The sequence below is a fragment of the Cydia strobilella genome, chromosome 21 (assembly GCF_947568885.1).
Source record: "Cydia strobilella chromosome 21, ilCydStro3.1, whole genome shotgun sequence".
Lineage (NCBI taxonomy): Eukaryota > Metazoa > Arthropoda > Insecta > Lepidoptera > Tortricidae > Cydia > Cydia strobilella.
The window spans coordinates 4067598-4080878 of NC_086061.1; the positions used below are offsets into that span (position 1 = coordinate 4067598).

The 13281-nt window shown below is 36.4% G+C and overlaps 2 protein-coding genes across 2 annotated transcripts in view; both read right to left on the reverse strand.

Moving 5' to 3' along the window:
* LOC134751027 (CCAAT/enhancer-binding protein-like) overlaps positions 1-12483 on the reverse strand; it is a 30031-nt gene extending 17548 nt beyond the window's left edge. Inside the window, exon 1 of the mRNA XM_063686358.1 lies at positions 11438-12483. Within this exon, the coding sequence (XP_063542428.1) occupies positions 11444-12280 (837 nt within the window). The 5' untranslated portion in view covers positions 12281-12483 and the 3' untranslated portion in view covers positions 11438-11443. The remainder of the gene's footprint in view (positions 1-11437) is intronic.
* LOC134751013 (uncharacterized) overlaps positions 1-13281 on the reverse strand; it is a 182143-nt gene that overhangs the window by 127964 nt on the left and 40898 nt on the right. The window lies entirely within an intron of this gene.

Here is a 13281-nt window from a genome sequence, read left to right on the forward strand (position 1 = left end):
TTCAGATTGAGGATTATGTTCTTAACTGTTGACGACTGTTCATTTAATATTTACTTCACTCATTGGCGCCTATTTCAAGTTTCATAAATATCGAAACTAACTGTATTCTTACCATAGACATAGAATATACAAGTAGTTATAGACATGAAACCGAGCGACCAGGGGTAAGAGAAAGACATATTCATGTATTGGCAGTTGCATGTATGCCAGCATAATCCTTTTTCTCTTTCACTCTTATAAATTTCGGTATTTCGCCATCGCCTCCTTGCTATGATGCAATAACCCGACCATGAAAAAATGCCCGGCCGACAAAGCATGGCACTATTATCTCTTTTCTCTTATAGGAATCGCAATAAGACTATCTTTCTCAATCAAAGAGTTTCAGGCCCTTGATTCGTACACTTAGTTTCGAGGTTAATCGAACATTCTCTTGTCCTATTCACATGGGGTCGGCAAACACACCTACGCTAAAAATTTGCAAAACCAAACGTAACATAAAACGTGCACGGCTAAACCAACGTGACGCGTCGCGGTCAACGTGCAGAACACGACAGACGGTGGCGAAGCCTTATTGCAAACTCCAAGTTTGGGGAACGTTTGATTTGTTTTAATTCGCGGTTGCGCCTAGGACAATGTTGAAACGTGCTAAAGCACATTGGCAGCATTTTGTTCTTTGTTCCCTTTGAATGGTAAAAATATATAACCGTGGTACCTGTACAAGTAGGACAAGTAGGAAGATAAAGTGTCATTAACTTTTATCGTATTTTTCCAAGGGCCTGACGCTCTTTGATAGAGAAAGATAGTCTTATTGCGATTCCTATAAGAGGAAAGAGAAAATAGTGCCATGCTTTGTCGGCCGGGCATTTTTTCATGGTCGGGTTATGGCATCATAGCAAGGAGGCGATGGTGAAATACCGAAATTTATAAGAGTGAAAGAGAAAAAGGATTATGCTGGCATACATGAAACTGCCAATACATGAATATGTCTTTCTCTTACCCCTGGTCGCTCGGTTTCATGTCTATAACTACTTGTATATACTATGTCTATGTATTTTTCACATAGCTTCGTTACGGTGACAGCTGTCATCTCAATACATAATTTTGCGTTTTGAGGCACGGTGCACAGTACCCAAGCTATGTGAAAAATACTATAGGATCAGACATGACGTTTTTGAAGTGAAACTTCTTTAAGCGCGACTAGAGGGTCTCAGTTTTTTTTTTGACGGAATTAACGCTCAGTAGTGACTAACTCACAATAGAACACACACACACACAACATAGCGATAAAAGTTATAGTCAAAGAAGTTTTATTTTAATCAAGCGTAAAGATTACACGCACACACTTTTTTTTATAGCGTGTAAAGGGGCCCACTTACTATCAGTCCGCCGGACGATATCGGCCTGTCAGTTAGAACAAAAACTTGACAGTTCCGAACAACTGACAGGCCGATATCGTCCGGCGGACTGATAGTCAGTAGGCTCCTTAAGATTTTTTATTATTGTTTGTGATTATTTTCGATAAAATGATACCTATTGTCACAGACCGGTAAAAATATATGACCCCAACTTTACAAAATCGTAGTTTTAATGTGTGTGTAAGCGTCTCGTTCACTCTGTGTATTGGGTGTATTCCACGAGAATGTCCCTTACGAAACGCCGTTCTTCTAACAGTTCTGAAAAGGCTGAGAAAATGATATTGGGTCTGGTTATTTCATGACTTTGCTAACAAATTGGCAGTATATTCTCGAGCTTTACGGATTTGATTGAATTAGCTGCCATAGTTGCCATACAAGGCAAAAGCATTTCGTAAGGGACATTGCCCCATTGGTGACTATATTTTCTGTATCATATGGTTCATATCTCGTACGTAAGTATAAATTTTGTTCTGGCAAGATGTGGTACAAACTTCTTTACAAGCCAACATTCCAAAAATAGATTTACATGGCTCAAGACACTGATAATAAGATCGTTTAAATTTATTTTTAGAACTGACTTGTGAACTCCATCGTACCATGTAAAATATATTTTTAAAGAATGTATGCTGACTGAAAACTATTAGATACTGTTCCCAAGTCTTTGAGAAAGATCTTAGGATTCGTAGACCATAATGCAAAGTTGCGAATTATTAAGAACCTGTCGTAGGCGCTACGGCGTAGCGGTCTACGCGCTACGCGGCCTTGAGGCGCGAAATCTACGCGATTCTGAGATGGACCATTATCTCATAAGTGTTATGCGAACTTTAGGAATATAGGTACATCGCTCGTAAGTCGCCGCGTATGTACTACAATGTAGTACAAGCGAGATTACTGCAAGTGATGTCAAATAGGGATATGACAACACTTGTAGTGAGTGAGTGAGTGACGAAATCGTTTTTTTTTAGATATCAACAAAATCTAAAGTAAGCGTATAATAGCTATGTAATTGAATTTTTTTTACGCTTAATAAGTCCACCAATGACATCATATCCTCAGAATTTTGTTAATCTTGTATAATCCAAACCCAAGTTATGAGGGTTCAAAAAAACGACGAAGCGCTTCGAGTAAAGGTAGGTAGTGCCCTTCTTTGCTCGTCTTGGCGGGGGCACTATAAATGCGAAAGTAACTCTGTCTGTCTGTCAGTATGTTACCCCTTCACGCTTAATCCTCTGAACAGCTTTAGATGAAATTTGGTATTGGGATAGTTTAAGGCCTGGAGAAGGATACGGTTGTTATGATTAATCATCGTTCCACGCAGACAAAATCGCGGGCAGAAGTTAGTAATAGGTATTATAAAGTCCTCCTGGCGCTCCAAGAAAGCGATAAATAAGTTAAGTCACACGAACCCGCTGACAAAAAGCGGCTTCCATACAATCGCAGTTACGCTCTTATTTGAAAACGACAACATTGAACAAGTTTGAGAACAAATACAATTATTTTATTAAATATTTTGATTTGTGTTTTTTTTAAGTAAACATAAATATATAAATAAATATATAAATTATATATAAATAACTATATATAAAATAAAAACTGTAATAGATGTCATATATATAAGAAAAAGTGACGAAGCCCTCCAGTGGTGAAGGCCGGATTACAGTTTTTAACGACAACATTCTTAAATTAAGTACAGAAATAAAATATTGGCAACAAAATGTAATTTAGAAATGTATATAAATAGCCCACACTACAATTGTACGGTAATTACTAATAAGATTCCAAATTCCATTAAACAAGAACCTGCAGTATTTAAAAACAGCTGAAAAAATGATTACTTGTAAAATGTTATTACTCTGTAAGGGATTTTATGGACGATGCTAATTTATTATAAAGCTAATTTAATTATATTATTGTATTCAGAATAATTTGACTGAAAATTCTTTTTTTTATTTTTATTGTATGAAATTAGATTTGTTATAACATAATTGAAATTTATTTAATTTTAATGTAATTGATTTTATTATTTTTTATTTGCATTATTTATTTTAATTAAATTTATTTAGTTTTAAATTAATTTAATTTGTTCTAATTGAATCGAATTTGTTTATACCTAATTTAATTAGTTTTAGATTAGTTTTAAGTATGTTGTGTACCCTAGCAGGGCGTCATGGACTGACATTATTTAATTATTTAACACCTTATTGATTTTATGTACATGATTTTACAACGAATAAATGAAATGAAATTACTTACATGAAACTTTGGCATGAAGATTTACGTGACGTACCTATATTTGTCCAGTACAACTTTTCGTTGCTAAAAATAGAACACAAACTTTCATTTCCATAACTTTATTACAATTACGAACAATTTCAGGTATTATTTGGCATGTGACCCGACCACGTGGGTTAAAAAGAATGAAATGAACAAACTTGGAACTTCTTTTTAACATTTCGCAAGCGACCAACACTTTCCAACGTGACTAAAGTATGGAAAACCAAAAATACATCCCAATTTGGCTGCTACAATAACAGTTTCATTGGAAATATTCTATTTTTAAAATACGATAACGTAAGAGGGGTGGTTTTTTTACCAAAGGGCATGGACGTAATAAAAGTTTGATTCAACATCTAATCATCTGTGAACTGAATATACATACATATACTCCCTTCCATATAGGATTATACAAAAGGCAAAATGGTTCTTTGTAGTGCATTTTTAGGATTATTCAATTGGAGGATAGGAACAATTAAAAAAATGTATACATTTTAATAACAAAACTTCTGTGTGACACAGACGTATTAAATATATTAAAACGGGTCAGTCTCGTATTTTAAGTCGAATATTGCTTCACGTTATGGAGCGAAACATGTAGAGAAATCTTCGACAATACGTGAGTTACCCGTTGCAACATATTTAATATAAAAATTACTTTAAGAGTCCATCACTGTGCACACTAGCGCCACTGCAAATTATTGTGATTATTTAAATTTAACGATAGATATTTAAAAAACGAGGCCGCTGCGTACTGTATTTTGTATTTAAGTACCTTTTGAATACATCAAACTATTTTTTATGTTGCTGGATTCTTCGATCTATGAATTCAAAACAAAAACGGCCGTTTTAACTTTGGACGCATAGATTGACGAATCTAGCAACGTTAAAACCATTAAAATGTATTCGAAAGGAACTTAAATACAAAATACAGTACGTAGCGGCCTCCTAAATAATTACAATTATTTAGCAGTGGCGCTAGTGTGCACAGTGATGGGTTCTTAATTTGTAGCTATTAAGTAAACAGTACTGTAAATTAAATAACTATTAAATTTAAAAATTTAAAAACCATTTTAAGCCAAAAATGCCTTACATTATTTTGGAAAAGAGCTGATTCTATTTCTAAATACTCTAGTCCTGGATCGATTTTTATCAAACATAGCTCAGAACCACCGCAAGGAAACTCGCATTCTCGTAAAAACCGCATCGAAATCTGCCCATCCGTTTGAGAGCTACTATGCCACAGACTGACAGACAGACATTGGCATCTAACATATAACACCCCTCTTTTTACGTCGGGCTTAAAAAAGCAGATGTCATATACGTACCTCTCAGTTTAGAGTAAATGTTTTCGTTAGATTTAGATCATTTGGCTAATAATTAGAGAATTGTCTTATAATTGCATAAATATGTGAAATGTGATCTAAGCCATTAATAAGATGTATTATACGTACCTACTGTTTTATTTTACGTCGGGTTTTTAAAATCAAAAGTTACATGTGCTTACTTTGACTTTAACATCCTATCTTTTGCCAATTAAAACGACTCATTAAATTACAATTTGTACATCACAAGGCTACGGTACGATTATATCAGTCTTCCGCCAGTTTATCAAATTCACAAAACGACTGCGTCCCTATTTCATCGTTACATTTTATAATGTCATAATGTGTTGTTTGATAATCGTAACAATAATACTTGCTTTTATAGTATATACACAAAAAGTAATGTCCAACGTGTTAGGTAAAAAAATCTGACAGTCGCATATTTTAGACAACTTAAAAATGTATGAATAAAGTTTTAATATCGTTAAAAAAGGTACAATTTAAAAACTAACTTATGTTGTCCATGAACCTCATCGTCATCATCATTCGCTTATCCCATTCATTTGGGGTCGGCGCAGCATGTTGTTTTCTTCCATACCTCTCTCTAGCGCGTCATCTCATCATTCACTCGCATTCGTTTCATATCATCTCTCACACAGAGCATCCACCTTTTCCTCGGTTTTCGTCTCCCGATACTGTCCTCCACATTAATTCGTAATACCTTTCTCGTCACATGACTTTCATCCCTCTACATTACATGTCCGCACCACGCTAGGCGATTCGCTCTTACTTTTTCTACAATAGGTGCAACTTGTCCATGAACCTATGAACCCGAAATAGTTACAAACGTTTAAAACGACAAAAGTTCTGGCGACACCGATTTCCCCACTTTCCAAAACTCCAGGGAATGTTTATGCAATAAGTTGCCAAAACTTTCAAATTATAAATCAGCAAACAAGTGTTTGTTGTTCCTGTTTGTTGCGTTTTAATTACATTAATATATTTTATTGCAGTTTAAGTTAGGAGTTTTGTAAAAAGGAATGTATTTGTGTGTTGTTACGGAAACCTCAGTGCCCGAGTCCAGCATATCACTTAATTGTCGCTCGGGGATTTTTGTCAAAAAAAAATGTGCGGAATTCCATGAAATATAGTCACAAAAAAAAACTGAAAAGTTCGTGGCCAACAAACCAACATACACGGCCGCCAAAGCGTCATTCGTTCTAGAATTCTTAAGTAATCGATTAATTGGCTAAAGCGTGTTAACAATTAGCAGTTCCAGCGAGCAGAACGAATGGCGCAATCGCTATGTGTGTCGCCTTATGTCACGGTGCGTGCACTTGCGCATCGCACTTCCGATCGTTAAAACAAGTTAATCATAAGTTTTTGGCAAAAAAATTCATTTTTGGTACAAGCTTTTATCGCTGACTGTACTATTTTCCACAGGCAACTAATACTTATCGAGAAAATTCTAAAACCCCAAACACAATTAGGTTTCGTTGTTTTATTACAGAGTTCCTATGGCCACCTCCTGTCTCCATCATCAGATCAGCTCGATGGTATCATAATATTGCATTGTCACCCGACTTACAAATTCAAATTTTCAGCTTCGATGGAAGTCGGGAAGTGGGTCTAATTTAACTTGCAAGATTTGACCCGTACATACATACATATATACATAATACATAGGTACATTTTTACAGGTACATACAGAGATTAATTTGACACGATTTTTAAAATCACAATTACAATGTCGACCTTACTTGTTTGTATCGCGTTCGTGCCAAAAAGTATTAATTTATTTTATGATTTATGCTCAGCAAACCGGACCGGACCGGAAAAAATGTGTAAATATAGTCTTAATAAAAACGGTGAACATTCGAAATATGTAACAACAATTTTCTCTTAAAACCCAAAACAGTTTGGCATAAAGTCGTCCAAAACACAAAAGGCATATTAACGAAAAAAGTGAAAGCTAGGTGGGGGCGTATAAACCACATCAAGCACCAGCACATTAAGAAACCCGTATTAATGTCGCTGCATAGATCTCAGAGGTCAGGCTATATTGGGCCTATACTACCAGAAAATCAAGATCTCTTATCTAGACTGTACGTAATACATTACGGGAGCCAAGTTATATTGAACAACGTTGATTTATTTTCATTAGCTCACCATTTTAACGAGATCCATTTCAAGAAGCACAGTTTGTGGTCGCAAAGGTTTTAGTATACTGGCGATGGACGTAATCTTAAGGTGATTCATGGTTGTAGGAGTATTTATGTCCTTGTTTGATTATGATAATGATTACATTTGCATTAGTGAATTCACTTTGCCCATTCATGAGTTTAATTTGTATTATTATATAAAATGCTGCGTCAGTTTGTTCTTCGTTTTCACTGGCGTCATCAGATCGGTAAAGTAGGTTTAATTATGTGCCTATCTCTTTCCGTTATTTTGCATTATGATAATTTTTATTTAGGTATGAGTAGCATATTATTTGTAGACCGATTTCGTGGTCATTACCTACTTATACTCTTAACGTGTTATCACGGTAGGTATACAAACGATGATTCTAATTTCTAGCCTGCACCTTATCAGACAAAGTGCGTTAAAAGCTTATATCTGATTTGGAGAAACGGTAAACATTTTGCTCGGTATTTCTTTGATACAGTCAATCAATTTTATGTTTAGACCACTTGAAATCTGACAAGTGATAAAAATTCTAATCCCTTACGACTTATGAATGGTCGTTCAAGGTACAAAATGAACAAAAAAAATTGGATTACTTCACGGTCTAAACAATTATTACTATTATTAGTCATCTCAAGTGAGAGTAGAAATCAAAGCAAAATCCGAACTGGTCGTAACTTGTCTAACTCAAAATTAGTACTCCATGTAGCACACGGATATGACCATTGTGACGTCAGAAGTAAGTTATCACCACTTTCGCTGTACCTAATAGAATGATTTATTTTTAATTAGGTAAATGTTATTTAATAGATGATACAAGAAAAGGTGCTACTACTTGTACAAGAAAATGATAATGATAAATAATTAATAGAATAAATTAGGAAATAAGTAAATCTAAGAAGAAGGGGAACTAATAAAGAAGAAAATATGAAAATGAAATAAAATAATGAAGTTACGATTTGAACTCAGAACGCTTATCCCTTTTGCTGCTATCTATCTTAGTGAAAAGAAACTGATTCTGTAACTTGTACACCATATGATTTTAACGATTAAAAACATAACTACACGTTCGAGACGATAATACCTGCATTTACACTATTGATTGTTCCGTTCATACGTAAAATAAATAGTTCAAATTAAAACCAACAAGTTACAATGTCGGAAAGCATAAAAGTAGGACGCGGCAAGCGAAAATTTTGGCAATTGCATGCAAAAGGGGACCTAGAGCAAGCCACATAGAGTCGAGTATCAAAGAGCAAAGGTGACAAGTGAAAACGAAAGTTGCAAGCAGACGTTTTGCACAAACGAATTTGAATACTGAATTCTCGATTCGGAAGAGTTATAGTCGCGAATGTACCCGGTGACCGAATTCCATATGACTTGTTGAATATTGCATGTCACTGGTCATTTTTTTGTTGAGATAGGTCCGGGTATAATAAAATAAAGTAGGTAGGCATATTTGATGATCAGATAAAAATTTAAAATGACCATGGACTTAAGAGAAAGTTACAAGATATTATGATCTAACCAGCCTAGAAGTGGGTGCAAAATGGAGTAGCGTTTTTTTGTCCGAGCCCGAAGTATCTTTGAGTCACTCACCCCGCGGTACAAAGAATGCAGAAATTTTGGAAAAAAAGGTCTAGTGATTATAAGAAGTTCTTGATTGATCTGTTTTCTGTGATATTCCAAAATACCGGTCCTAGTCTAGATTCCATAGACTATAAAAAATATAAAATATGTAAACACAAATTGTATACAAAAACAAATATAATTTTTACTCCTTGTAAAGTTGTAAAACACGATAGAAAATTGTATACCTATAAAGATAAGATTAAAACGGATGAAAGAACTTGCATAAAGTGTGATACAGACGAAGTTTTAGAATAGGAGAAAATATTGTAGCTATAGTCAGATTCGATGCTAAACATTGGTGACTAATAACTAATAAGCAAGATTGGTGAGTAATAAGAAGGCCGACCCCAAATGAAGTTGGGTTGGGATTAAGGGCAGGAAGAAGAAGAAGAAGAGGTGATAAATAAGCAATAATTTATTGTGTATTTATTCATTTCGATTGAATAAATATTGTTAACTCGTTTGTTAAACGTATGTAGTCAAAAAGTAAAAATGAATGAAACTACCCAAATCATTATAGACTAGATTTAGACACGTACATCTCTATGTGCATTTGTTTGTTAGGTACTCTTAAGAATATTACTCATAAGTAAGTATTACATTTACTTTCTTCGTCTCATATTTAATTTATTTATTTTTTTATTTCCAACGCTATCAAATATCACATCCCAAATACGTCAAAATGCACTTAACCGATTAGAAAGTTACTGAATGATAGCAAACAAAAAATAAATTGATAAAAAAAATTGCGTGCCGCAGCAAATTCGCCGCATTTTCAATTGATAGCCCAAACAAATACCTACCTAACTTCTACAATGGGAACAAGGTGCTAAATTGAATGAGTTTTGGAAAGCAGATACGGTCAATATGTTTAGCGCGGCAGAATTTACTATAATTGTTAGCATTTCATTACACTTGCGAACTGCATACTTTGCAAGTTTGCAGGATGTACTAATTGACCCAATTGCAATTTGTGATTTTACATCTACATTTCTCTACGTTTATAACTTTGCATTTTCGCAGTTTGTGAACCAACTACTTTTATTGAAACAACAAATTTTATATATTTTTGCGATAATTTCGGTAATCAATCGTTTAATTTAAACCATTCTCATGGCAATCTTAGAAAATTTAATTTCTATATTTATGAGCCCAAGTTGACATGTAAATACTAACGAAAGGAAGCTAAAACAAAATTCATACATTTACACCGAACATTCTTATCGTGCTTGGTATTTCGTGTAACGTCGTCATTGGTGAAATTTCTCCTACAAGAGGGGAAAGCCATAATAAAAAAAAAAGAAAACCTTACTGAAAGAAAGCCGAGGAAGATGAAAGTGTAAGATTACCAATGCTAAATCTTAATCAACGGAAATTCTTTAGATACTGAACATAAACTTCTCCCAAGGAACCACTCTTGATCCATAAACCAATGTTTAAATTTTGTTTCAAATCAACAGTTCAACATGTGTTTTCTTCCAAAATTTAACATATGAATGTCTCTTTAAAACCCCAATCACATCAGGTCCTACCATTTTTGTATTTAGAAAGCGACAGTACATTTGGTTACCATAATCCTTGTTCATGCTGTACTCGTATTCAATTTTGGACTCTATAGTTTTACGTTTATGGTGTACATTTGCGATTCGGGTAGAACATGTCTCTGGTCACGTTGTCGGTGTTTGGGAAATTCGATGGTATCTTTAGAGCATTGCGATTGGAGTACAAGATTTCCTTAAAGTTTATTGTAGTCTTTGATGTGGGGAGTTTTCACTTATTAATGAGGTTTTTACATCAACCAAAAACGGGCAGTACAGGTAGTGCGTTATTATGGATATAATAAAGTTACGAAGAAGAACTTTTTTGAAAATTATTTTTCCAGTTTGATTTTTGTATACATAATTGCAAAACCCAATTTGGACATTGACGTTTGGCAAATGAATTTCATACAACTTAACATTTAAAACTTTCGCATTTTGAACACATATTAAATCACATTCACAATCGGATCTATGGCGAATTTATTTTGTTACCTTCATACAACTTAAGCTATAGTTAGAGTTTAAAAGCGGTTTTCTGTTTACTTTTACTCTAATTTGTACTGAGTGGGTTCGATTTAGTTTCTCTGGTTGCAGCAGGCAATGTTTTAGTTAACTCACACGTGACTTTATTATTGAAAAGCACGTGCTTTGATTCATAATCGTTGAATAACTATTTTCTCGCGCCAACTATTACAACAATCTCACACGTGAGCCGGTGACTAAAAAGAAAGCTAACTCATTAATGTAATGTTTCCATTAAGCTTCCTAATAACACAGACTTAATCATTGCGCTGATGGCGATTTCCGAAAAACACCTCATTAGGGCCATTAGAATTCTCACTAATTTGGAACGTCTTAATCACTCCAAACACAGCAAAACAGATCCAATCGATACAAACACTGCACACATTCAAATGCAATAAATGTATTACGTAACTCATCCATAAAAAACCCTTTTTTCTATTCACCATGTGATTTACGACTTTCCGCGCTCACACTGAAACGAGGGCACACACACAAACACAAATTTTTGTAACAAGTTGACAACGCAACACACACTCACCTATGGTCAGAGTGTGTGGTCGGGCGCGTGCGGCGCCCCGAGCTGCAGCATGGAGCGGCACAGCTCCGTGATCTCCGGGTGATTCAAGTTGATCAGATGCACGTACATTTGTTTATGTAAACTCAGTTCCCCAGACACCGCCTCCAACCGCTTCAGCAGCGCGTCTTTCTCCCTCAACAGGGTCTTCACCTTCTCTTCTACCTCTCTAGAGCGCACTTTAGCTTTCTCGCGAGATTTTCTGACAGCTATGTTGTTGCGCTCACGTCTCCTTCTGTATTCATCTGTGCCTTTGTCTACGGACTTTCCGGAGGTGCGTCTCGATGGGGTCTGTTTGTGTTTGAGTAGGGGAGGCAGAAGCGGTGCTCCGAGCGGTGGTAAGGAGGTAAATCCTCCACCATATGGACCGTTGACGCCTACGGGCGGTTGGGGGTTGTACTGGCCTGTATATTGAGCGCAACTGACGTTTCGCCTAAAATCATGTGGCTCAGGCGGTTCCTCTTTTATAGGAGGCTGTTGTTCGTGTGCCGCGGTAGCCGGTACAGGCGCGTATGATGCTCCCGAATGTACCGGCTGCGGCATGTAAGCCAGAGTGGTCCGTGTGAAGTGTCGCTGCTGCGGAGAGCGGCCGCCTGGTAGGATCTCCTGGAAGAGCGCCATGGTCTCCTCTCCCCGGAATTGGTCCTCGATGAGGTGCTGCAGGTCCAGACTGATCTCCTGGCCATTGAGCTCGTCCAGATCCGGGGGCGGAAAGGGCGCGCGCTTGTCATCGCCGACCTTCTTGAGATCGGGTTGCGGCGGCGGCGGAGGCGCGCCGGTCGCATCGTACATCTGTGGGGAGTCCATCCCACCGCCCGGGCCGCAAGCGGGCCCAGCGGCGCCGGCGGCCCGAGCCTCCACTTCAAAGCACTGGGAAGCCGTCACTTAATCACATACACCGTGGTTGGTATCCGAGTCGTCGCTGGCACTGATCGCGTGTGTTTGTGCGGAGCGGGCAGAGAGGGCGCGTGCGGACGCGACGGCGGCGAGGCGCGGACTGGCGCAGCGCGCGCGCCGGCCGGCCGCCCCGGAAGGAAGCACTCGAGTTCCACTGTACTTTTACTGTGATTACGGACTTCGGCGCTACGAACTTCGCTTCGTGATTGTTTCATGAAAGCTTCGTTTATAAAGTTCGGTTCCTGATCTTTTTCGGATTTGTTTTTTTATTGGTTATTCTGTACACCTTCATTGAGTGGTTTCGATAGGTTCAGTGGTCAATAATATGTTTTTCCATAAAATGTAGTTTTAATTATTTTAATACTTCAAAAAACTTAAAATTAAAACTTTCCAAAAAATCTTCGGTTTGGAAAAGCATTGTCAATACCTTATTTGAAATTAAATTATAGCGTAGCGCAAAAATAAGTATGTATAGGGTCAACCGGGATAATTGCCACTATGGGGTTATTTAAAGTATTTTCTGAAAATAATTTAATTTGTTCTAATACTTCTAACAGTATGTTAAAAAAAAACCTATCTTATTTTTCTATAAAAATGTCAACACCGGTTTTAAGAAACAAGTTACTTCAATATGTAAATATTTGCCTACTGTTACATCATTTCCTTAAGCTAAACTTAGATTGTAATGTTTTTAACTTACATACTTGCGATATCACCAAGATGTCGGTCGACAAGCAACTCTCCTGACATTTCTTCAACCAAAAACGTCACTAAACTATCATGAGACATATTTCAAAATATTTAGATCAGTACGGTTTCACTCACTATTATTTTTATTATCTATGATTAAAATTAAAATACATCAAGCTGTGTTAAAATATTTTCAATAATGTTAATATCCCGAGAGGAAA